This window comes from Paramisgurnus dabryanus, chromosome 16, assembly GCF_030506205.2.
Source record: "Paramisgurnus dabryanus chromosome 16, PD_genome_1.1, whole genome shotgun sequence".
Lineage (NCBI taxonomy): Eukaryota > Metazoa > Chordata > Actinopteri > Cypriniformes > Cobitidae > Paramisgurnus > Paramisgurnus dabryanus.
The window spans coordinates 20,263,210-20,288,846 of record NC_133352.1 but is presented as its reverse complement, the minus strand read 5'-3'; the positions used below and the strand labels follow the sequence as shown (position 1 = coordinate 20,288,846).

Below are 25,637 nucleotides of genomic sequence, written 5' to 3'. Positions count from 1 at the left end.
TTACTGCTTCTGAGAGGAGAGAATTTTCTCATTCTCACTGTGGTATTCTCCTGTCAAATCACAATGACAGTCAACACGACTGTAAATATGGTGACTTCCAGAAGTGGACATTTATTATATCTCATTCTACATTGCACATTGACATACAGTGGAGTTAACTGATGTGCTGTCCTATGACGTGCCTACACCACGATAACTAACATATTACTTCTGCAATAATAAAATATTTCATTCACTGCTCTAAACTGTACCAGCCCCCAGCGTAATGCTGCAGCATAGGGCTCCTTTGAACAGACTGTCATTTCCTTCGCGGGACACTGTTATTCCAGTAGCCTTTGTGAAAAAGCCAAGTGGCCCAGCAACAGACAGGAGGTGGGCTCTTCACAGGCAGCTGAGGTTGTCGACTCAGCAGGGGAGGGAGGCGCACGTTGCAGGGGGATACAAGCTGAAAACAAACACTAGGCCTAACAGGAAAGAAACTACAAGACCCTGCTGGGAAATTAAAGGGACTCATGTGCTCATTTTCATACATTGATGTAGAGAAACATGCTACGATGTGGCAGGTTTGTTGTCATGAAGGGTTTGAAGGCAGGGTTTCAAATGTTAACATAAATCACAGGTTGGTGGAATTGAACAACAGAAAACAATTCACACACACACTGTCACTGTTCTTGAGAAATATGACTCATTTGTGTGAAAGAATATTACTAGTTTGTGCACATGGTTTATTGCTTGTCTATGTATTATGTAGATATAATCAAATAATCATTCCTAACATCCCTGAAGTAATTTTGTACGGTTTATTTTTTTTTTTTGGTGTAGCCTATTGATTACCTTTAGCTAAATCATAGTTTACTACAATAACCAATCCTGGATTTTATAGCAAAACTATGATTATTTTGTGGTTTAACTATAGTAACAATGCGTTTATTCGTTTTAACTATAGTAATACCATGCCAATCTTCATAAAGGAATGGCTCCCTTTTGGTAAAATGAATCATCATTGAGTTTAGCACAACATTCTCATTTTATAAATATAACTTTCAACAAATAACATAAAAAATAGGAACTGAAAGTATTTTTGTCAGTCAGTGAAAAATGTTTATTTACCTTGGAAGGTAAAAAGGAAATTTAAGACTTTAGGCAAAGGGGTTGCAAAAATTGTACTCTTCATTCAAAATGAAAACTAATTTTGATTTTTTTTGTTTACAATTTTGCTGCACATTCGCAATGCAAACAAAAGACATGCAAAATGTTTAAGTTCAATTTAATACTCTGTTTTGAATTAAGTTATTATTAAGTATGGGCTGCCTGGTATGTGACCAAATATACATTTTCAGTTGTTGATAAAAAATACTTTGATCTATTTTTCTTACAATAGTAAGTAATAGATCTATGTTACTTGAATAAGAGTGTTGAAAAGTTCAGCTTGACAAATCACTAGTCACTAAAATATAAAAGCTGTCGGTGTAGGTAAAGACTGTCATTTACTGGTTTCAGATATTCATTAGATCTTTATTTAATTTCTGTCTAAATATTGTAGATAATGGGATTTGCCATATATGATTAAATAAAATGACTTTTTAAATGCATTTGAGGAAAGTTCACAATACTTTTCTAGATAATTGTTTGTATAGTATTATTAAAAAAGAAAATAATTTCTTTTTTAAAGATATAGATCTTTTAATTAATTGTAACAAAAATATGCAATTGGTGAAAGTTTATTTGAAACGTTATTATTTATGTAGAAGCCTATTCCTGAAAGTGGTACGACGTAAAGTTTCTGTACAATTTAAACACACTGCTCAAGAATGTGACCTGTATCATTTGATTAAAGATAAGGGGGCGGTTTCCCGGACAGGGATTAGACTAGTTTTAGACTAAAATAAATGTAAGAGCTGTTCAAACTGAAATCAACTTGCAATGACATAGAATAAAATACATCAGTGCCCTTTGTTTTGCTTCAAAATGCACACAAGTAATGTTTTAGTAAGGCATGGTTATTAAAACTATTAAAAATATATAAATATTATATTTCCCAATTAAACTAATGCCTAGTCCTGGTTTGAGCTAATCTCTGTCCGGGAAACCACCCCATTGATTTGATTTTTAACAAAAAAAATAACCTTGATTTTACTTCGATAAAGCTAAAGATTTGTACACCAAGACTGCCATCTGTTGGTCGTTATAGGTACTTTTCTAAATGCTATTTTCTACACCCATGGCCAGGAGGCGTGGTTTACTTCCCCAACCGGAAGTATATTCAAATCACAGTATTCAAATCTAGCAATCACACCCACCCCCAATATTTAAACAATTTCTACAAGAAAATTTGTATAACCGATTTATTTTTGAACATTTTTTGTTCCGATTCTAATGTGAATTTCAGAAAATGTAAAGCTCTCCTTTGTTACAAAAACTGGTAAGGCCCAATTATTATTATTATTATTTTTGCATTGCAGGTTAAAGATGGGCAGTAAAAAGAACAAAGTGGAACGACACTCCACATACTGTACAGCATTTTTGTTATTTTTGTAATAAAAACATTACAAGGAAGCATACCTATTATTCACCCTTCACCACCCAATATTGTGTTATTTAAAATATAATCATTTGAAAACTTTATCAGGCGGCTCTATTTACGAATTTTATCAAGTCATTCATAAATGAAAGCAAATAACCACGCTTGTCCTATATTGATTTACCATGCAACCAAACTTGAAATGCTTAAACTACACCACGCCTTCAACAAAATATATCCGCCCCTGACTGCAGCTGGATGGCAAAAACGTTATTGAGTTTACATCGATGATCGATCTTTTGACAGAATCTGGAAAAGCAAACTTGTTTTTCAATGAACTATGGCCACAGTCAGAAAGGATGACCGACTGACAAGATCTCAAAGTTTACTATGTGTCGGTTTCGCAGGGATTTTTAGCAAAACCGCAACATCACCTCTGGAAGTCGTTAAGATTTTGAGTCAAATAGGAACATTTCACTGTAAGCGCGGCTTTGTGCACAGCTTTGTTGTCATCCATCAGAATGAGGGACTACGAGCCTTTTGGAAGGGTAATATGGTTTCCTGTCTACGGTTGTTTCCCTACAGTGCCATACATTTAGCAACATACAAAAAGTGAGTATTGAACATTCTTTTAAATATTGCTCAGAATTGAATGAATTGTCAATTTTTTATACCCAACGTAAATTACAGGTTGTATAGGCTACTGTACCGGTGTTTTACTTAATTCTTGAGCTGATAACACACTTTTCAGTCAGCTGTGATGGTAAACAAACACTGACAGGAAGTTGACGTGTTGACTGTGTTTTAAAGCATACAAATAAGACGTGTGGTGTTATAAATAAATGGGTTGGACGCAGGCTTAGACTCGTACTATACGCTCGTGCTTAAAAAATTACGTTTAAGATCGATATTGTTTAAATAAATTACAAATTATTAGCTTAGCTGCATTAGCTTAGCTTGTGTTTGTTTCGGATCTGGGGTTTATCCTGTGTTCCACACAACTCGGATATAGGATATTTCCCACCTCTACCCTGAAGGCGCTCATTTAATTTGACTAAACACTGTAAATGTTTTGATGTTACTTGTTAATTTGTAACTTTAATGTTTTAATATTTTATGTTTTAATAATAGCAGTATCACTTATTTGTACGTTATTTCCGGTTTTAAGATGAAGGGAAATAACCTAAATCCGAGTTACTTTGAAACTCTCGTTCACCGTGACGTCGAAATCACGCCTTCATTTTCGTCCAATCACATGTCTCAGAAAAGCTGCAGACAAGTGGTGTCATGTTGAACCAGAACGGCTTCAGTCGGTTTTGGATTAAGTCTGTGAAATCCTAAAACGAGTAAAATGATTGTAAGGTTTGCAAATGTGCTAATTATATACCATCCACTCAGTAACGATTATCACCAGGGGTTTTTAGTTAAAGTCGCAATGAAATTGAAATGAAAAACTATATATATATTTTTAATATTGTGGTATTATTAACAAATGACTTATTTGTGAGCTTCATTATTTTTTAAAAATTTGTGTGTCCTCATAATCTTTAATCAAAAATGCAAATCTCCTCCCCTCCTCAAAACGATCTCTTCTCACTTCCGGTCAAAAGTATGGCAGGTGGGCGGGGTCAGGGAGAAGATCGCAGCTATTAGCAATTAGCAACACGACCCAACTTCAAACGATCCAATCAGATCTCGATGGACAAATTCAAATCCAGCCCTGCCTTATTTAATCTCAAAAGCCATTTCATTCGGATATACGTCACCACGGGGAAAATAAGGCAATCGCTACTTCCGTTTCATGGCGACTTTAAGCCTGTCCATTGACCAGCCTTGTCCCTATTATTATACATGTCACGTGCTTCTTCACATGCTGCAGGGGTAAACAGGGGACTCCAGAAACCCGTACATAGCGTTCCTGTATTCCAGGAAAAAGAGTAGAGGATGTTTTCTGATCTGTTTTGAACACACTGTTCTTATGATAAAAATACAGGATGTGGACCAATGCAATGCAGGTTATGTTTTTTGTAAATAATTATATGTTAGCATATTTAGATATTAAATTTAGATAAATCATCTAAATTTTAAAAGAGGTGATAAGCACTGTTTCTAAAAAAAACCCTACTATTAATACAAAACAACTCAAAAAAGGCTGATCCTTTACTGATTCTGTATTATTAATATCATATGTTTTAAAATTTGTAGATTATTCAGTAACCAAATAAGTTAAAGGGGACATTTCACAAGACTTTTTAAGATGTCAAATAAATCCTTGTTGTCCCCAGAGTACATATGTGAAGATTTAGCTCAAAATACCATATAGATAATTTATTATAACATGTTAAAATTGACACTTTTTAGGTGTTAGCAAAAATTTTGGGTGTGTCCTTTTAAATGCAAATGAGCTGATCTCTGCGCCAAATGGCTGTGCCGTGGTTGGATAGTGCAGATTAAGGGGTGGTATTATCCCCTTCTGACATCACAGGGGGAGCCAAATTTCAATGAGCTGTTTTTTCACAGGCTTGCAAAGAATGGTTTACCAAAACTAAGACTACGTTTACATGGAAACGATCTGAAAAGAAACCGCAAAAGTGGTGTTGCGTTATCACTTTTTATTCCGCGTTTATACGAGCATTTTGAGGGGGAAATCTGCGTGCATATGGTGACGCAAAAGTGTGTGATATTCGATGTAGTATGCACTCCAGGCGGCTAGGTGGCAATGTGAAGCACTGACACACAACAACACCAAGTCCGTGAGCCTGCGTACAACCTTCTTCCTGGTTCTCCCAGATCTCATTTAAAGCCGTCTTGTTTGCCTCCGACGAAATGGCGCATCAAAAGTTTCACTGAGGTAATTAATGTGCCTTCTCTGATCAGTAATACTTGCTGTGAATATTTCGTACAACTGCTGGAAAGACTTGTATATTTATCAGAGCTGCTATGGCAACTTGAAGGTCCGACGTATGGAAATAATCTGACATGTTTGTTGTTATTTTCCTGAACTGGCGCATGCCTGTGACGTAAACGCGTGCGCGACGAGAGCCACCGTGAGCAGACTTTTGCGTTTTTACTCTTTAGACGAGAACACGACGGTAGATCGTTTTTAAGATTTCCACTCTGAAGGGTGGTTTCACTTTTTTGCGTTTTTAAGCCCCCAAAACACCGTCGCCGTGTAAACGAAAGGCACATCCGATAAAATATTTTTACGTTTTTACCCTCGAGCGTTCTTGTGTAAACAGGCCCTAAGTTACAAGGTTGTTCTTTTTCACATTGTCTAGGTTGATAGAAGCATAGATATGATAGATATGCTAGGAACCATATTTCAAACTGGCGTATTAATCAAGGACTTTCCTGCTGTAACATGCCTGCAGCAGGCTTAGTGATATTACGCACTGCCTGAAAGTAGTCCCCTTGGTTACTTTCAATAGCAGGGGACTATTTTTGGGCAGTAGGAAAAATATAGAAGCACTTTGGTTATTTTTAGCATGATGCTAATGGTCTGATCAGATTCAATGGATTGTGCTAAGCTATGCTAAAAGTGCTACCGCCAGACCCGGAGATCAGCTGAATGGATTTCAAAACGGTAAGATTCAAATGTTTAACTCTAGGGGAGCTGGAAAATGAGCATATTTTCAAAAAAAGTGCAATGTCCCTTTAAATCAAAACTACAGTGCTTAACAAATTTATAAGATATATTGTATTAGAGACCATCCTGCATCGCAAAGTGCTTTAATGTGGAGTCTTTCCTTTTCAGAGAGTTTAATGTGTCACCATTTTGAACAAAGATGAGGAATGTCAAATTAAATTGGCTCTAGTGTAACATTAAATCATTAAAATATTTTTCTATTAAAGAATGGAAGTAAATAATGGTAATTGAAAATCTGAATAAAAATAATATCATGCTACAAAAAAGCCTTTAGATTATTAGAAATACTAGGTCTATATCTTTGACTGTTAATTAATGTTAGACAAAATACATTTAAATTATTGTGGTAATTATAAATTATAAATATAATTGGTAACTATTTATTTTATTCTATTTCTGATAGTATTATCCACCTACACATTGATGAACTGGGTGAAGTCTCACAATGGAGGGCCATAGTGGCAGGTGGGCTGGCTGGGATATCTGCGGCTTTAGCCACATATCCAATGGAGGTGGTTGAAACAAGATTTATTGCTCAAAATGTCAGAGAATTGACCTACAGGGGGCTGCTGCATTCTCTTTCCAGCATCTACAGAAACGAAGGGCTTCAGGCCCTCTACAGAGGCTTTTCCCTCACAATATTAGGTAAGAATTATGTCAGACACATCAGATGATACTTTATCCGCTCTTCAATAAAACAAAATGTCCACTTATAATAATGTTTTGTATGGCTTAGATTACTGTCACATTTAAGTTGTCCAGTGTGTATATATATATATAACCTCTCAGTTCTAAAAAAACCATTTACCACTCCCTTACAAAAGCTGCTGAAATGTTGGAAAACTGAACTTTATACCTTACATTTGCATTACTGTGCAATAGGTGCCGTTCCCTTCTCGGTTGGCTGCTATGCGGTGTATGTCAACTTGGACAAGCTGTGGCAGGAACGTCATGTTCGCTTTACATCTTTACAGAACTTTATCAATGGCTGTCTTGCTGCTGGAGTCGCTCAAACTCTCTCTTTTCCCTTTGAAACTGTAAAAAGAAAGATGCAGGTGAGAACCCTTGAGCTGTAATGCTGTTGTGCAATGCCAATTCTCAGCACAGGGGGGCATAATGGTATCAGTGTCACAGATTTCCTGTTAAATTTTGTACTTTAATGACTCCTGCCTTTTAATGTCTACATTTGTATTGTGGAGTAAGTGTTTAAATACACAATAAAAAGTATTTCCATCAGTTCACACATAACAAAGTAGGACTGGCTATTATTAAAGAGCACAAGACCTCGTAGCAGCTGGGAATGTAGTGTAGATAGTGTCCAGGCAGGGTCTGTCTTTGCCAAAGATACATTTTCTAAATATAGTTGACCCCTCACACACAGAAAAAAAACTGGATACAAGTGTGTATATATATATGTACACCACCTATAGGTTTTCTTATATGTTTTAAAAAACTGCAAAACGAGACAGAGAGAGTTTTGCTTTCTCTCTTTGACAAGTTTAAACGGCACTGTCAAGTAAAAACTGGCTGCAAAATATTCCAAGAAGACTTTTAGTTTGGTGCTAAACAACAGCGTCTATAGACACAGTCAACAGCCCACAGAACTCTTAAGAGGGTTAAAGGCATAGGAAAATGTGTTGCAGTGGTTTGTTACTTTTGGAAAAGGAAAACCATACATAAATATTTTTGTACCATCAGTGTGTTTTAGTTTTTTTTTTTTGTACTATGCATCCCTGAACATTTAAGACATATATTTTTTATTAAGAAGAACAGTAGTGATCTTCTCTTGTGTAATTATTTAATAATCAGGGAATGTTTTTCCAATCAATACTTTAGGCCCAGAGTCTTCTTCTGCCACATTGTGGAGGAGTTGATGTTCATTTTAATGGGATGATGGACTGCTTCAGACAGGTCATCAAAAACAAGGGCGTCATGGCTCTTTGGAGTGGCCTTACAGCTAACATGGTGAAGGTGAGGTTTGTGTTATGTGCTCATGTGATGACAGAGATAAAAATAACATCAGCACTGTATGTTTTCTGTGTAAATGCTCATACATGGTTTGATCTTTCATTCACAAATTTGCTGGGTTAAAACAACGGTGACTAGAATGCTTGGCAGACATACTTTAAAATGAAATAATCTGTGAATTACTTTTTTAAGGTGTCCCTGTTTGAATCTCCGAATTTTATGTGTTTTTAATTGGTGCTTATAATATAAACACCACATTTCCACTTAATGTAAATGTTGTTTCTTTTTATATTGCAGATCGTCCCCTATTTTGGCTTGCTCTTTAGTTGCTTTGAGATGTGTAAGCAAGTCTGCCTTTACCGGAATGGCTATATCATTTCTCCACTTAGCTACAAACCTAAACCTGGTGTGGATCAAAGTCTGGGCCCATATGAACTTCAGGAGTTTAAGCGCTACTTGAAAAATAGAAATCCGCAAAGACCACAGAATACTTCTTTAGGAAATCGGTGGTAATATGGTTTCTCCCTGAATATACTACTGACTATTGAAGACATAATAGGTTTTGGAGGTGCTTCATGGCTATTCTGCATACATTAATGTGTGTAAGATGGTTTTATGCCTGATGCTGGAACTCCTTATTCATGGTGGTACTTTGCAAAGTGTACTTGGTTATTATGAAGAACAGTGTAACTGTCATTGTATTTAACATTTCATGGGCTGTACTTGAAGCTCAATCCACATGTTCTGTAGTATCTCAGACACATCAGACGCACAAAAGAGCGAATCTTATTAGGCAGTATTAAATGTACAGTATTGTTTCAATGTTATTCTGTAGACTCATTTAACTTAACACTCCACTGAAATCGTGTTTGTGGACGAGAATTGTGGAAATTCTTTATTTGATTGAATCACTTCTCAGGAGAAATGTTGAGTATCATTCAACAGCACAAATCAATGCCTTTGTCAAACAAAGTATTATTCTTCCATTGGTTTTCAGCTCTTGGACTTTTAAAGGTCTTCTGTTTATTTATAAGCACATGCTTTTAAAGTGGTGTTTGGGTGTAGTTTGACATTTGCTTATTTGATAAATAAGCAGCCAGATTGTGAATCTGGATCGTAATCTCTTGAATTCTGCTAATCTGTACACATAGTAAACAATGACTCTGATTAGGTTTGGTAGAAAAGAAAGTGTTTTCATGGGATTCATATTTTCTTAAATGTGGCACATAAACATGTAAGTTAAAAAGCACATTGTAAAATACAAAGCAATAAAATTTCTTATAACCTGGTCAAACTCGTCTGTTTTCCTATTGTTTTATTCAATTCATTTATTCAGCATGTCTAAAAGTTTAAAGGTTTTTGTATTGCCTGATAATCTAAAAAATCAATCAAATGCCAAACAATCGAAAGTCATGTGAAGGACTTTATACTGGTATGATGACCTTTTATCCCTCACGCACCTGGCCTTGAAGATCATTAACTAAAGACAGGCAGTGAACTATGTAGTGACAAATAAGCATACTACTGTATGTCACCTTGTAATACACCTCCTGGTGTATTCCACTGTCAGTATGTTTGAAAATAAGGGTAAAAGATTTCATAGTTTTTGTCTATTGTTTAATTTTTGCTAGTTGTCATTAACTATTTTGGTTCTACGTAAACTTCCTTTCTTCATTTATGCTATCCACCTTGAGAAGCCTTAAGGTTACCTTTTGTAACTTTGAGCCATTCATCCCCGTCATCGCATAAATGGCTCCGCCCATGGAATGTGTGACGTTTGGTCCACCGTCCAATCAAACAATTGATGCTCTTGGTACGGTTCGTCTCGCGAGAGAAACCTTTTAAAAATCTCGTCGCAACTTTACATTCGGCCATTTCGAATCAGCCGGCATTCCAAGCTAGTCCTGCGGCAGAGCGGGATTGACCTCTTCAAACTACACCTCCCTAAGAACATCCAACAATGAGTGAGACCGCCATCTCCTTCGCCAAGGACTTCTTGGCCGGTGGCATAGCCGCTGCCATTTCCAAAACCGCGGTGGCCCCCATCGAGAGAGTCAAACTGCTGCTTCAGGTAAAATATACGTAGTTATTTAGCGGGATTATATAATCACAGATTGTTTAAACGATATCATGTAATCCTGAAGAATTTAGAATATGGCCGGCGTTTTACGTTTGTTTCGCAATTAGCTAAAGCGCAACAGCATTTTCGCTTTTAATTTTTTTTTTTATCAAAGTACACGTTTCATTCAGACGTTCATTAGGCGTTTAACCATTGGGTTTTATAAAGAGTTTCTATATAAATCGTTAACGTCTTGACTAAATAATGAAACGATCATTCCCGGAATTATTTTAATGATGTTTCAACATATTTTGAACATTACAGTGTTCCGTTAGAAAATCTAAGTTAGGCCTTCAGTGCTCAGTAACCTTTACCTACCTCCTTCTAAGGAACAAACTGTGACACGCCTCAACCAACATTCACATAGAGGCTAAACGACTACATTTTACATTTTTATGCTCGTTTCTTTACAGAAGATTTGCGATACATCTATTTGTTTTTATAACAGTACCGTTTTCATTGTAACATCGGAAGGCAGCATCCACGGATCTTGCCAAGGTCGCGAGAAGGGGAGGCCTGTGGTAGCTAGGCCCTCGTTGCTAGCTAACAAGCTAACGCTCGTTTGTAGGACGACCTCTCATCTTTTGTTTGAGGACACGCTTTTTGTACTATAGTACAGCACTGTTTTGGGATACTGTGTATAAATGTATGTTACTTGTTGTAATTCAGTGTTTTGCGTTTTAGGACTATTTGAACGAATATTCGCTTTTTGCGAGTTTCGTTCCGGAAACCATTTTACCGGAAGATAGCATGCTTTTTTTCCTCTACCGGCTTTTCTTTTACTTAGCATAATCACGAGTTCGTGTTTCCTTCTTGAAACGTTGCCTTTCGTGGGTTTGTTTTGTACTGCAATACCTGTACAATTATTTTTTTAGGTTATTTGGTGGTATCGGTAGGGACGCTTTCGTGTGTAGTCTCATCAAATGAATGCGTCCGATTGATTTGCTTTCTGTTCCGTTCACAGGTGCAACATGCTAGCAAACAGATTACAGTGGATAAGCAGTACAAGGGCATTATGGACTGCGTCGTCCGTATTCCCAAGGAGCAGGGCTTTGTGTCATTCTGGAGAGGAAACTTGGCCAACGTCATCAGATACTTCCCCACCCAGGCCCTCAACTTTGCTTTCAAAGACAAGTACAAGAAGGTCTTCCTTGATGGTGTAGACAAACGCACCCAGTTCTGGAGGTACTTCGCTGGTAACCTGGCCTCAGGTGGTGCTGCTGGTGCCACATCCCTCTGCTTCGTCTATCCTCTCGACTTCGCAAGAACCCGTCTGGCCGCCGATGTCGGCAAAGCTGGCGCAGAAAGAGAGTTCAGTGGTCTTGGTAACTGCTTGGCAAAGATCTTCAAGTCTGATGGCCTCAAGGGTCTGTACCAGGGCTTCAACGTGTCTGTGCAGGGAATCATCATTTACAGAGCTGCCTATTTCGGCATCTATGACACAGCCAAGGGTGAGTCTGCGTTCCATTGAGATCTTTTTTTTTTGCAACTTGTGAACTTGCTGCAATTTCACCTTTTTGCTTGTCTTTAGGTATGCTGCCAGATCCCAAGAACACTCACATTGTTGTCAGCTGGATGATCGCTCAATCTGTGACTGCTGTTGCTGGTCTTGCATCCTACCCCTTCGACACAGTCCGTCGTCGTATGATGATGCAGTCTGGACGTAAAGGAGGTAAGTTTTTGCTCAACTTTTAAGTACATGTTGACAAGTTTCTATTCGAGCAGCGCATTAAACTGTTCATTTTTGTTTTGTTTCAGCTGACATCATGTACAGCGGCACAATTGACTGCTGGAGGAAGATTGGACGCGATGAGGGTGGCAAGGCTTTCTTCAAAGGAGCCTGGTCTAATGTTCTCAGAGGCATGGGTGGTGCCTTTGTCCTGGTCTTGTATGATGAGTTGAAGAAGGTCATGTAAACTCTGTCCACTGTTCAATGTGAGGTGTTCAACTGTAACATATCTTGTACATTTGGAAGGACTCTCAAATTCCGCCTTATTTATAGGGACCAGCTAGTAGTCATTACTAGTTGTACTGGGGGAAGTTCTGTTTTGTGGTTTTATTTTGCCCCCTTTTTCTTTATTTTGTTCCCCCTCACCATACTGTCATTCCTGTAAAGAAAGAATGCCAGGTACTAAAATCTACCTGTTTTCCAGCCGGTCTGTTTTTAGTCATTGCTTCAATAAAGACCCACTGAACGAACCTACAAAACAACTTGTCGGTTTTCTTTAAACTGTCTTATACAACTCTTTGTAATGGGCTGTATTATTATTCACTACCACCATTTAGTTTGCTTTAACCATGCTTGCAGACGTGCAGTATAATATAATTAAGGCAGTAACCTATTTGCATGTCTTACTGACTCATTGTGTACCGCGCCCTAGGCTTTCACTAAAGCAAGTATAATTGATTTGTAATTATTTGAAATATTAATGTTTAACAATAACAAAATGAACATTAAAGACATGCTGGCAGCAGCTTAGTTACACCACATATAGTCCATTAGAAGCATTTAGATGTTTATTCAAAGGCTAGACTTGACACATGCCTTTACACTTCTCACTGGATGTCAAGCAGTGTTTTATTTCCTGAGATGCAACCTCATACCCTGTTGGCCCTTTAGAGTTGTGCTTGGGTCAGACCCAAGGACAGCTGTGAGTGGCTGTGCTCTCCAGTGTCATTTAGTCCTTCAAGACTGGAGATTAATTTTAGAGGTTGCCTACGTGTTGCAATTATACATTAGTAAAGCGTTAATAATTGTTTGTGTATGTGGACCATTTTAAAAATTTGAGATGACTTCCTTCACAAACCTTTGTCTCGCATTCAAATTTGTGAAAGGAAGAGCTCGGAAACAAATTACACGTTTTGCCTGTTTTGAGTGCCCTACTGACATGAACGAAATGTTGAGAATTATGTCAATCCAATGCCTGCGAGTCCAAAAACATTAATGGCATTCATGACCTTTTGGTGAATATAAGCTTGTTTGTTAATAGCACACTGGGGACACATCTAATGATTTGCTAAAACGTTTAAGGATTGGACAGAACACATAAGAATTGTTTTTTTCTTGTAACTGTACACCGAGACCAAATAACCAAGTTACATTCATCATCCGTGCGAAAATCCTTAGGTGTGTCCCCATCCCAATTCGTCATTTGCCCCTCCAAGCATTCTTCAAGCATTTCTCATTAAACGAGTTGGTGTGGTATGACAGGATATTTAGCAGGGATAACGAAACACCAAACCTGACCAAATAACAAAACATTTACCCATAATGCTCCTCGCTTGTATAACGAGTTCCCATCCTCCTATTCATGTGGGTTAACATATGTTAGCCACGGTCACTTGGAATTAAATTGTAAACAGCTTTGTAGACTTTGATTTCTGTTAGCTCTTCACAAAAATGCAGTATCGTTTCCAGATCATTTTCTCATGCCTTAGCTTTAGGAAATATATAATGTTCAATGTAGAAAAGTGGCTAAACGGAGCGCATATGCGTTGTCTGTAAAGTATGTGCCGATTTCACAAGAGCTTTTAACTCGTCCAGGATGTGACGTAATCCTTGACATGCGGTTCAGTCTCGCGCGTTCTGGCAGCAGTAGCTACTCTCATGTCACATGAGTTTAATCAAAGTGTCCTATTTAAAGCTGTTTAATCTCTGGCCGGCAATGACAGGAACCAGAGTACGCTGTACCGTGAGTATATAATAATTACCTGACGGATTCCTGTTGTCGGCGAGGGACTGCCATAGCCGTGGGCTGCTGGTTCATTCAAAACTCATAATTATGTAAATGGTAAAAACCCTATTACATAACAGAACCGCTGCAGCACTACCTATGATACTCCAAACGTAGTTTTTGTGTTAGTTTTCAACACAATTAGTTATTAGGGCAAAATATGAACGACTTTTAGTATAAATATATTTCCTCCTGTCACAAAACACAATTAACACTGAAATAATTAGAAAAAGTTTTTTTTATTTCAAGTTATATTAAATTCCCAATTCTGTCGGAAGGGGGTGCTGCAGTACCCTCAGTACCTCCAGTTCCCACGGCCAATGTTTTATGACAGGCAAAAGGAACGGATAACAACATACTGAATGCTTACCGAAAGCAGGCGAAATACAGCATAGTAAATTGTAATAATTACATTAATAACGTATATATATATATATATATATATATATATATATATATAATGTTAGCAAAGTTGTAATACTATTAACTGTTAAAACATTCAAACGACGAGTATTTAAAAAATTCTCACTAAAAATAAACAAGGATACCGTTTCATGTAGCTGACAGACACTTTTGACATATTTTATTCATCTTTTGATGTTTAATTCGTTTGGCAGCAAAGCTCGCATTGCATTCTCATTTTGTCTCAATGGTTGTCAAACCAAAGAAAATTCAAGAACCTTAAATACAGCAGCATCATGATCTTCGTACAAAACTTCACACTTATGCCAGAAATTTAATTAAAAGTTAAGGACTGATACAATCGGTGACAGAATAAATCCCCAGAACAAAATATAGTGTATATAGATTTAAGGGAATAAATACCAAATGTGAAAATGTACAGTGAATTTTAACAGTCCCGCACGTTCGACCGCTGTCAACTTAACAAGATATCCACTGACACAGTCTAAATATTATCACGTGACATACGAATTGTATGTTACCATGGAATTTAGAATGTATGACGCAAAAAAGAACGACCGTTCTCGGGCTTATAAGCAGTGTTGTTTTTGGCAGCTCTTTTAGTTTTAGTCTTAGTCTTAGTCTTATGGACGAAAATGCTTTTTAGTTTTAGTCGCATTTTAGTCACTTACAAACTAGATAGTTTTAGTCAAGTTTTAGTCGACGAAAACACAAAAAGGTTTTAGTCAAGTTTTAGTCGACGAAAACGCAAAAAGGTTTTAGTCAAGTTATTTCCCATGAATTGATGCTCTTCTAACATTTTTGCACATTGGCTATTTTCACCAGTAATAAAGTAATGGTTTGAGTTTAACAGCAAAACAATTTGAGCTACTAAAACATTACACACAGATAAAGTGGTAACAGTGGATCACTGTTTTACTCCAAAAAGCCAGGAATAAAAACACCTACTTTAGCAATTGTGGCTTTATTTGACAAATTGCTGAAGTGCAATGAACAATGTGCCCAAAATATAAGCTATTGAGGAACACATACTTATGCTCTACAACTTGTGCTTTAACTTGTCTGTCAGTGCAATCACAAGATGCATATTATTTGTAAACACAAACATCATACAACCCTGTCTATCTTTAACTTGTGCAAACTGCAAAGTTGCAATTTTGAAACAAAATAATAAAATAAATAAACAATACTGAGGTGCATTGAGCATAGGTTGTTAGGAATGCATACTTGAATTTAAAGTAGGAAACAACATGACACTTGAAGTGTTGAACATAAAAATGAATAAGACAATCCCTAAATACTGTAAACACTGTATTTGGTCTTTAAAGAAAGCAAACTTACTTACTAAATAAATAAAAACAAAGTTGGTTTAACACAATGAATTAGAGGAGGGCCCTACCTCGAGTGCAGTCTCACATAAAGCCCAAACAGAATAGGCCTATCACAGTAACATATCTGTAAAAAATTTAAAAGAGTAGTCCACTTTAAAGATGGGGTCCATTGACTTTTCATAGTAGGAAAAAAATACTATGTTAAATCAATGGGCCCCATCTTTAAAGTGGACTACTCCTTTAATGCTCGTTAAATTAGCCTACTGATCTCGATTCAGTTTCAGGAAAGCACTTCTTTCTAAAATGACTCGTGCTCTATTACGACGGCCACGACTGAGGTCACCTGTAATGCTAAAGACTCTCTCAGCAAATGCTTGAGATGCTGGCATGGCCAGAAGGTCTAAGGCAATGGGTTTTAAACTCAGATAAACAGAATCTCCCTGTGCAGCCCAAAATTCTAGGGCAGTCTCTTGGTTTATAGGTTGTGACAACTGCTCCTTGAATTTCTTGATTTCCTCCTTAACACACGGCTTTGAATGGGTAGACTTGGAAGGCCGGCTTGGTTTGGACAAGAATCTGAATCTGGGCCGCTTGTTATGTGGCTGCTCTTCTTTGGATTCTTCTTCTCCCTGCTCTGGCTCCTCATCTTCAGCCTCCTCCTCCCGTACAACTCGTGGCACCAACTGAGCAATATAATCTTCTGACGCTCTCAGAAGTGCCTCTATTTGCTCATCATCATTTTCAAGGAGTGCTTCAGGTGCAACTGTTGGGTCAAGGAAGCATGCAGCACTAGCGAGAGGTGAAAACTTGGAGTCAGTGTGATCAAGAAAGCAGCTGAACCTCTTGTCCATGTTTGCCTTCATCTTAATTGCCAGGGAAGCGAGGTCCTTAAAGCTAGATCCCTGGGCATGGGGGAACTCAGACAGGTGACCCTGCAGGTCCAGAAGGGCAGGCACCACAAGGGATAATGACTGTGTGTCACTTTGAAGCAACTGGGTATGCTCAGCGAAGGGGATAAGTAAATCTCTGAGAGCGGACAGCTTATGCCACTCACTTGGCAGTAAATAGTCCCAGCCCATCCCATCCGCAACCTGAACTACTGAGTCCTTGACTTGGAGAAGCCGTGATATCATCTGATATGTGCTGGACCATCTAGTAGGGCAGTCTTTGACCAGGGTTAGTTGACACAGCTGCAGCAGTCGCTCAGTTGCCACCGATGACTTGCGGAAGAGCTTAACAAGACCTCTTACTTTGCTCAGCAGTCGGTTGACACTTGTGTCTTTCTGGATCATGTTCACCACAAGTTGTAGAGTGTGTACAACGCAGGGGGTCCTACTCATATCTATGGCTCCAAACCTAGAAGAGACAAAAATACAGAGAAAAATAGTAGTTTTAAGGACATTCAATAAAATTGCCATGAACAATTGCTAAAAAAATGACTATAACCTACAAGCATAACTCAGGAGTGACTGACATAGTGAAAATTAACAGCAAACTGAAGTAATTTACCTTTGGTGTTCTCTAACAGCCACCTCAGAATCTTCAGGGTCACTCGTCTCAGTGGATTCATCCTCGGAGCTAGTGGGCTCATCTGGTTCATTAGACTTAAATGCTGCAATCATGTTGCTTCCGTTGTCAGTTATGACTGTTAGAATTTTGTGTTGTGGTATTCCCCAGTCCTCTATGCACTGGTCAACAGAATGTTTAATACACTCTGCCGTGTGTGGGTGTGCGATCTGATCAAGTCTCAACAATATGTGCTGTGCTTTGTTTACCATAGTGCAAAAAAAACATGCACTAATTGCCAGAAATGAAGCTGTAAGTCCTTTTTTGGTCCATATGTCCAGCCCAATTGTTATTTTACGTGCTCTGGCAAGCCGCTCTTTGTACTTCAGTTTTTCATCATCATAAATCTTGTCAACCAAGTTGTTTATTTTTGTTCTTTTGGGTATGGTCATCCTTTTATCAAAGGTCTCGATCATGTGGATGAAATCTTCATCCTCCACTGTGCAAGCAGGTAGACCAGTGCGTCCAATCCAAAGAGCGAGCGCTTGTTCTTTGACACGTTGTTCCACAGAGTTTGACTTGTATTTAGATCCTGCGGCAAAGGCTGTTTCGATAGATGTCTGTGCCTTTTCGTTATTTGGACAACCAGATTTCTTTATAGGAGTTCTGGTCACTGGGATCTGGATGAGGAGAAAACAATGACAATTACTCTCTATACAAAATACATCTGTAAATGTCATGTGAATAAAAACTAATCAAATGTGTATGTGTGTATACTGTATATTATAGTAGCAATAGTAACAATAGTGTGTGTATAATATATATATGTATGTAAGTATGTATATATGTGTATATAACAAAAAGATCTTTACTATCAAACATGTAAGACAAATTACTAAAAGCAAAGAGACTATGCCAACAAAGAACATATAACTGCAGCTGTTACAAAACTGATTGTGACTTTTTTTGTTGCGTTGTCTCCACATTTCAGAATTCAGACTATCACTGACATCAAAATAACGTTATGGTTTAACATAAAGACGATTTGCTTCCTAACCGGCCAAAATCCCTGCGTAAACATACGCTATTGACGTTAGCGCAACCAAGCTAATATTTAGCCTGAAGTTATCAGAAAATTAAATTTGCGCCAGTAGATATATTTAAAACCTTAAGCTTACTATGAAATGTGTCATTAGCCGATTGTTGAGTAGAATTGAATGTATATGATATGTTATGTTAACAGTGTGACTTGTTAGTTACCTTTGAAAAAATAGCAGCGTGACGAGCCTTCAGGTGCCGCTTGAGGTTGGTGGTGTTCTTCCCACCTAGTTTGTGGCCACATTTACCGTCGTCTCCCAATACTACACATTCAGTTTTTCTTTCTGAGGGATTATACAGAAAGTATGTCCACAAATCATCACGTCGTTTCCGACCACCAAGCCCGTTTATTGGCGCCACCGCCATGGTCCTTCAAAGAGGTGTTGCAAGTGACTAGCCGGAGTGTTGTTGTTGTGTGGAGTCTGGTGCGCGTGCGCGGCATGGCGGCAGCCGGGTGGTGGGCGTACCCAAAACAAGGATAGTAAGCGGCAGCATGAGCATTGCTGATACTTTATTTTTTAGGTAAAAACAGACAGATTTCACGCAAAATAGGCAGAAATGACACACATTGTGAACGTCAGACTTATAATCATTTTCGTTTCGTCGCGTCTCGTCAACGAAAACTCGAAAGCGTCTCGTCAGGTTTTAGACACCTTAGAGCCATTTTTAGCTAGTCATCGTTGCGTTAACGTCATAAAAAAAAGGTGCGTCAACGAAATCATTTCGTTATCGTCATCGTTGACGAAAACAACACTGCTTATAAGCGCTGTTGGGTCATCATTCTATGGTGAGGTTAAGAACTGATGAGAAACACTGCATATAGGAAAGAAAACTGTTAATCCACAGGAAGCAATAGGCACTTTAGACACTATACGCTTTTGCTAATATGACAGTTATTTAACACGTTTTTATTAAAGATTATTGTGTTCTGTAAATAGAACCAGAAAAGCAGACGTAAAAACGAAACGCTTCCAAATAATGTACTATTGGAAATTGAATGTTTTAATAACTTGAATGTTTTTAACGTCATAAACTGTTTAGAACAGAATCAAACTTGTAAATATAATTATTTTCAAAATGAGCCCACCTTGCATTTGAATGGTTCTTGAAACTTTAGGTTGCGCCTCCGAGGTGCTCACGTTATTTGTTTTGGATGCAGAGTTCTGGGCGGGACTACCAGCTTCATTCCCATGATAAGGGATGGTTCACAAAAAAATGAAAATTATGTTATCATTTACTCACCCTCATGTTGTAACAAAACTGTATACTTTTCTTGATGAACATGAAGAAAGATATTTTGAGGAATGTTTTTCTAACCAAACTGTTAATGAGCCCCATTAAATTCAATTTTATTTATATAGCGCTTCTCACATTTTACATTTACATTTTGTCATTTAGCAGACGCTTTTGTTTAAAGCGACTTACAAGTGAGGTAAATAATAGAAGCAATTATGGCAACACAAGAACAGCAATACATAAGAGCACTGGAAATAGTCTCATCAAGTCCAACACAATATACATAGCCACGGGTTTGTTAGTATTTTTTTTAATACATAAAAAGGAAGGTAAATAGAGAAAGAGATAAAGCGAAAGGTAACTAAAGAAAGATAGTAAGTCTGTTATTAGGAAGTGAGGTAATGGCGGAAGAGATGAGTTTTTAGCCGAGTCTTAAAGACAGCTACAGTGTCAGGGGATCGTGTCACGACCGGCAGTTCATTTCACAGTTGTGGAACAGTTTCTAATTGTTTCAAAGCAGCTTTACATAAATAGATGCAGGAAAAAACACAGAAAAATCATTTCAAATTAGACATCGGTTGTGCATTACGTTGAAGGAAGGCCAGCAGATCAGTGGTGTGGTGACCTTCATGGCAGCCGGAACTGGGTCTGTTAGTTTCATTGTCCTCGGGATTGAGGACGAGACAGGGAAAGCAAAATCCTATTAGCGTAGGGGCCGTTCGTATGTAATGCAAGTGTCATACAGTATTGTGGTTTAATATCCGCTCGGTTCCAGACAGGCTAACTATTGCGGCATAAGTATATTACCCAGACAAGTTATGTGAATGCTATGTTAAAGAGAATTGTCTTTAGTTTAGACTTAAAGTGATCAACTGTGTCTGATCCTTGAACAGCTAGTTAGGAAAAGGATCTGCCACCTTTAGACACTTTTGATACTCTAGGAATAATTAAGTGACCAAAATTTTGCAACCGCAGTGTATGTGATAGATTGTATTCTGATAGTAGTTCTTTAAGATACAAAGGAGCAGTGTTGGAATGTTACTTTAAAAAAGTAATTAGTAATAGTTACTAATTACTTCTCACAAATAGACAGTAACTGAGTTAGTAACTGCGTTACATTATTATAGAAGTAACTAATTACCAAGGAAAATAATTATTTCGTTACTTGGATCCTTGGTGCTGGTGTTTCTCTTTGATCTCTTTGAGCATCGCTCTGAGGTGATATTTCTATGTCATTAATATTGAGCCCAAGTGACAGAACTAAGTCTAATGTATGTTTACGGGTATGCGTGGGCCCTGTCACGTTTTGTCTAATACCGAGGGAATTTAGAACGTCCATAAACGCTAGTCCTAACACATCTTTTGGGTTATTAATGTGGATATTAAAGTCCCCAATGATAAGAGCTTTATCTACAGTGACTTCTAGCTCAGACAGGAAATCTGCAAATCTTTAAGAAAATCTGGATGTCTGTAGATAGTAGCTATGATGAAAGAAAGCTGTTTGTTGTAATGATCAGTTAGTTCCACATTTAACATCATTATGTCAAATGAATAAATCAGATGACAGAAGAGAGTCTGTCCCAAAATACGACTCCGGTTTCCCCCTTGTGGACTCGCATCAAGGGTCACTAAATACATTTTTTATTATGATTAATGTCACTATAACTTTAATGTCATTATAACTTAAAATTAGAATTGATGTCTTTTAAATTATATGATTTATTTCAAAGTATACAACTGCGGCTATAGGTAGTGAAATTATACAAATCGAGTTCTAAGAGTTTTTAAGTTAGCTTTAAGTACTAGCTTAGTACACAGCTAACTGGTTGCTATCCTACCATATATTTGAACCTGCTTTAAAATGATAATTTATGAGACATGATTACTACACTTTTAGTAGGATCAAAAATATGGTTAATTTTGTGTATGATTTACAAAAATATATTTTTTTAAGCAGATAATGACATACAACTGCTTAAGTTATTGCTACATTAAATCTAAGCTTTTATTTTAAAACAATATTTCGCATGCTAGACCTATAGCCGCTTATGCAGCTGCGATTGGCCATTAGTAACAAGATATCGCGAGAATACATTTTGATCAGGTATTAGCACTAGGTACTAGTCGGGGTCCTAAGAAGACAGAATTGTTAGGGGATACTCAATTGCTCATAACACCTGTCACACTACACTTTTCTTTCCCTTGACTTCCATTCATATGCATGTGATTAAGTCAGACCGGAAACACTAGTTTGTGCGACGATACTTTGCACATTGCTGTGTAGCAAAGTTCCAGTCTGGTGACCTGCAAATGTTTATCACGTGAATTGTTGTGACCAGTACAAAACCGTTTGTCACTGTGTCACTTACTCTCTAATAAAAAGCACAAATGGACAAAGCCAAAAATCACATCGATAAGCTCACTCTCTGCAGCAACGTCCGACAAAATATTGAATGCTCAAAGTCTAGTGTGGCCGTGCCTTTAGTGTCCACAGCTTCATGCTTCAGGCTGCATCCTCCATAGGTCGCATTTGTAGACTGCATACGTCTTATTTCAGAATATTAACAATTATCAAGTTGACTATTATTCTTAGTTAAAGGTGCAGTGTGTAAGTTTTAGAAGGATCTAATGACAATAAAAATGCAATAAAATATACATAACTATATTATCAGTGGTGTATAAAGACCTTACATAATTAACTGTATTGTTTTTATTATCTTAAAATAAAAACTTTTTAATATACATGCACTTACAGGGAAGTCGCCATTTTGTGCCGCCATGTTTGAAACTGCCATTTTAAACTGCATTTAAACTAAACTGTTGGGGTAAAATAAACTCTAAAAAAAATGGCAACATTTAAAAAAATCTTGGAATGTTTTCCTTAAAAAGCCTAATTTCTTCTCGACTGGACAAAGAAAGACATCAACATTTTGGATGACACAGGGGTGAGTAAATTATCGGGATTTTTTTGAGCAAGTGGAGTAATCCTTTAAGAGTTAGAAGAAGGACACTTTAAGGTGGGTTGGTCGGGAAACAGGAATGGCCCTACTTTTGAGACACCTAAGCATCTTATGGTGAACACCTTGTTTTTAAGATCATTGCTTTCATTAATATGATAATGAAGTGTCATGTTTACTTAAATTAAAGATTATTGTGCATTAGGCTTGGGCGGTATCCAAATTTTGATACCATCAAACCGCCTCCCTATTTTACCCCGGTATACGGTATTACCGTATATAATAATTAAAAAATTCTGACGTAATCAGACGGCTTCACTATAATGTTGGCTTGTGCCTAAACCCTTTAGAAACTGAATACCAAACACTAATACTGAAACAATAACAAAATAACCTGCACAACAATATTAACAACTTTTATTAGCAACAACTAGCAGTTTATGAAAAAAGTTAAATACTAAGCTCAAACAGAATTAACCAGTTGTCGGTTAAAAAAGTGATCTCTAAATTAGGCTATTATAGACAGTGGACTAAACGCGACTACAGTTAGCCATCTCATTCCAATTTCCAGGATATTTTTGTGTGAAGTGAACAAATCCCTCACACTCAATTTTTCACAACTTGCCTGTTTGTACTTATAAACCAATAAAAACATTTGGCGCAAGGTCACGGCATTTGGGTTCTGGCGCAAGGTCACGGCGTTTCGTGCACTCGCGTTGCATCAAGCTAAAATTTAATCAAAGCAACAGTCTCAGACTTGAAGAAAATTGCTGAACATTTAAACCTATTTTCTGCACATTCCACCATATTTTAATGAAATAAAGTCCTCTTTCTGTTAACTTTAATTTCTGCATATTCCAGCAAATAAAATAAAAATATTTTTTGTAAAATCCAGCAATAAAATATTTAAAACGAAAGTCTTTCCTGGTTGTATTCAGAATTATTAACATTCACGTCTTTTAACAGTAAAGTGCAGATTAAGTTTTTTTTTTGTAAATCATTAGACATTTTTACCACTTAATTAGGTTTTGCTTTGTAGAAAGCCTTTCTTTAAAGTGAATTTCGTTTTGTATAAATTGTGTCTTAATTTTAATAAATGTTTTATCGACCAATTGCACGTATTTAATAAATTAAAAGCAAATATAGTAGACAATATAATAACCATGACATGGAGGCGCCGACACGGCGCGTTCGCTTGCATTGCATTGTTAACTAGAACGCACGGACCTCATCATAAATAAATGAAACTCATACATCAGCATTTAATATCTTTGCTGCATTTTTCTAAAACAGACAAGGGCTTTCTCGCGGCTTGCATCAGCAAAGCATTGCATCGTCCATGTTGCACTTAACAGAAGTTAACACTTGTCTTTTTGAAAAATAAAAAAGTAATAATAATTATACAAAAGAGTTGTTCTAGTCGTTATTAGAAGGCAGTTAGACCTGCCTTGGCGGTGCGTCTTTAATGCATTCTGAAGGTGCCTGTTTTATCGTTTTGCAGTCTATAAGGCAACATTCCGCATAAGATGGGTTTAGATTTGGAATTACATTACATCTACATTTTAGTGCTAACTGATAAGGTGATGATGATCATCATCTTTCTTTATTATTTTTAGCATTACCTCAAACTTAAGCGCCGTCTCTCCGGAGCTGTCATTTTCTTAAATAAGCCGTGGCAGTGTTTCAAATGAGCTTCTAATAAGACAAACGCCTTTATTTTCCACGCGATCACCTTACCAAAACCATTTTGAAACTAAGGAGTCATTTGTCCTCTGATTACATACAAGCAGCATACAAGCTCCTCGGCGACACGTTTGCGGGAATCATGTTTCGCATGAGCCGGAGGCAGAGCAGCAGAGAGATGCGACAGAGTTGCGAAATTGCAGGCGCGGCTCGAAATGGCTGTTATTTCAAACAGCGTAACTTGTTTTAAACTAATCAGTTAATGGCTCGGTGGTCGTTGAAGAAAATGTTTAGTTTTCGCCATCCCTAATTTAATATTTAATCCTTGTCTGCTATATAAGTTCATTGTTTTTTTTTAAAGGCCGGTATGGCGGTATAGAAATTGATACCTTTGCTATTTTTAGATCCCGCGGTATACCATATTACCGTATTACCGCCCAAGCCTATTGTGCATTGTCTAAATGGGCCAAAAAAACTGAACTGGCCAACACGTTTTTTTTTTTTTTTTTAACGAAGTGTTAAAGGGGACATATCATGAAAATTTGACTTTTCCCATGTTTAAGTGCTATATTTGGGTCCCCAGTGCTTCTACCAACCTAGAAAATGTGAAAAAGATCAACCCAGTAACTTAGTTTTGGTAAACCATTCTCTGCAAGCATGTGAATAAATAGGTTGTTGAAATTTGGCTCCCCCGTGATGTCAGAAGGGGATAATACCGCCTGTTAATCTGCACTATCCAACCATGACACTGAGAGATCAGCTCATTTGCATTTTAAAGGACACACCCAAAACAGCACATTTTTGCTCACACCTACAAAGTGGAAATTTGAACATATTATTATAAATGATCTATATAGTATTTTGAGCTAGAACTTTACATACGTACTCTGGAGACACCAAATATTTTTTTTTACATCTAAAAAAAGTCTTGTGAAATGTCCCCTTTAACAAATACGATTAGAAATAAAGTCCTGCCCTGCGCGTGGGTAGCCCACAGGATATTATCACAGATTAATATTTAAATATCTGGTTTAAAATGTCCCAAAACTCTCCAAAATTGCTGTTATGTTTCTTAAACGTGTTTTTCTTCTCTGAGTATTTTTAGAGGTAGTCAGATAAAATCATTAATCTGAGGAAATTCTTGTGGAGCTGAGTTCTTTTAATAAGAAAAGAGATAAAAAACCACTCGCATGTATGAGTTTGTGTAAAATATGTTTGTGACCATAGACACAGACACGCACAAGCATATTCTGTCCTAGTTTCTCTTGCCTCTTGTGATCTGTGGCCTGCTGCAACTTACTTTTCTTTCAATGTTTAAAGAAGTAGGATGGATCTGTATGGAATTTTAACCCATGCTTTCTGTCATATCTAAGAAACAACAGAATAAAAATGTTTCAGGATAGAAATATATAATT

At 37.3% G+C, this 25,637-nt stretch overlaps 3 protein-coding genes across 3 annotated transcripts; 2 read left to right on the top strand and 1 right to left on the bottom strand.

The window, feature by feature from the left end:
• The first annotated feature begins 2,746 nt into the window (after positions 1–2,746).
• Positions 2,747–9,423, top strand: slc25a43 (solute carrier family 25 member 43). The gene is made up of 5 exons (XM_065271912.2): positions 2,747–3,133; positions 6,571–6,812; positions 7,050–7,222; positions 8,004–8,138; positions 8,433–9,423. Exons 1-5 carry the CDS (start codon positions 2,862–2,864, stop codon positions 8,646–8,648), a joined length of 1,038 nt encoding a protein of 345 aa, XP_065127984.2. The 5' UTR covers positions 2,747–2,861; the 3' UTR covers positions 8,649–9,423.
• A 578-nt stretch (positions 9,424–10,001) lies between these two features.
• On the top strand, positions 10,002–12,465 carry slc25a5 (solute carrier family 25 member 5). Its single transcript, XM_065271913.2, has 4 exons — positions 10,002–10,206; positions 11,219–11,705; positions 11,786–11,926; positions 12,013–12,465. The coding sequence occupies exons 1-4, from the start codon at positions 10,096–10,098 to the stop codon at positions 12,168–12,170; spliced, it is 897 nt and encodes a 298-aa protein (XP_065127985.1). The 5' UTR covers positions 10,002–10,095; the 3' UTR covers positions 12,171–12,465.
• Positions 12,466–15,947: 3,482 nt separating this feature from the next.
• Positions 15,948–18,938, bottom strand: LOC135760429 (zinc finger BED domain-containing protein 4-like). Its single transcript, XM_065274415.2, has 3 exons — positions 18,509–18,938; positions 17,252–17,928; positions 15,948–17,098 (listed from the first exon to the last, which is right to left on the bottom strand). Exons 1-3 carry the CDS (start codon positions 18,710–18,712, stop codon positions 16,003–16,005), a joined length of 1,977 nt encoding a protein of 658 aa, XP_065130487.2. The 5' UTR covers positions 18,713–18,938; the 3' UTR covers positions 15,948–16,002.
• Between the last annotated feature and the right edge of the window lie 6,699 nt (positions 18,939–25,637).

What these genes read in the sequence shown, in the direction of transcription:
- slc25a43 (XM_065271912.2), top strand. Translation starts at nt 2,862, where the DNA reads ATGGCCACAGTCAGAAAGGATGACCGACTGACAAGATCTCAAAGTTTA. An exon ending in CATTTAGCAACATACAAAAA is followed by an intron (nt 3,134 to 6,570) that starts GTGAGTATTGAA and finishes TATTTCTGATAG; the next exon opens with TATTATCCACCTACACATTG. An exon ending in TTACAGCTAACATGGTGAAG is followed by an intron (nt 8,139 to 8,432) that starts GTGAGGTTTGTG and finishes TTTATATTGCAG; the next exon opens with ATCGTCCCCTATTTTGGCTT.
- slc25a5 (XM_065271913.2), top strand. Translation starts at nt 10,096, where the DNA reads ATGAGTGAGACCGCCATCTCCTTCGCCAAGGACTTCTTGGCCGGTGGC. An exon ending in GAGTCAAACTGCTGCTTCAG is followed by an intron (nt 10,207 to 11,218) that starts GTAAAATATACG and finishes TTCCGTTCACAG; the next exon opens with GTGCAACATGCTAGCAAACA. An exon ending in GCAGTCTGGACGTAAAGGAG is followed by an intron (nt 11,927 to 12,012) that starts GTAAGTTTTTGC and finishes GTTTTGTTTCAG; the next exon opens with CTGACATCATGTACAGCGGC.
- LOC135760429 (XM_065274415.2), bottom strand. Translation starts at nt 18,712, where the DNA reads ATGGCGGTGGCGCCAATAAACGGGCTTGGTGGTCGGAAACGACGTGAT. An exon ending in ACGCTGCTATTTTTTCAAAG is followed by an intron (nt 17,929 to 18,508) that starts GTAACTAACAAG and finishes CTCCTCATCCAG; the next exon opens with ATCCCAGTGACCAGAACTCC. An exon ending in GCTGTTAGAGAACACCAAAG is followed by an intron (nt 17,099 to 17,251) that starts GTAAATTACTTC and finishes TGTCTCTTCTAG; the next exon opens with GTTTGGAGCCATAGATATGA.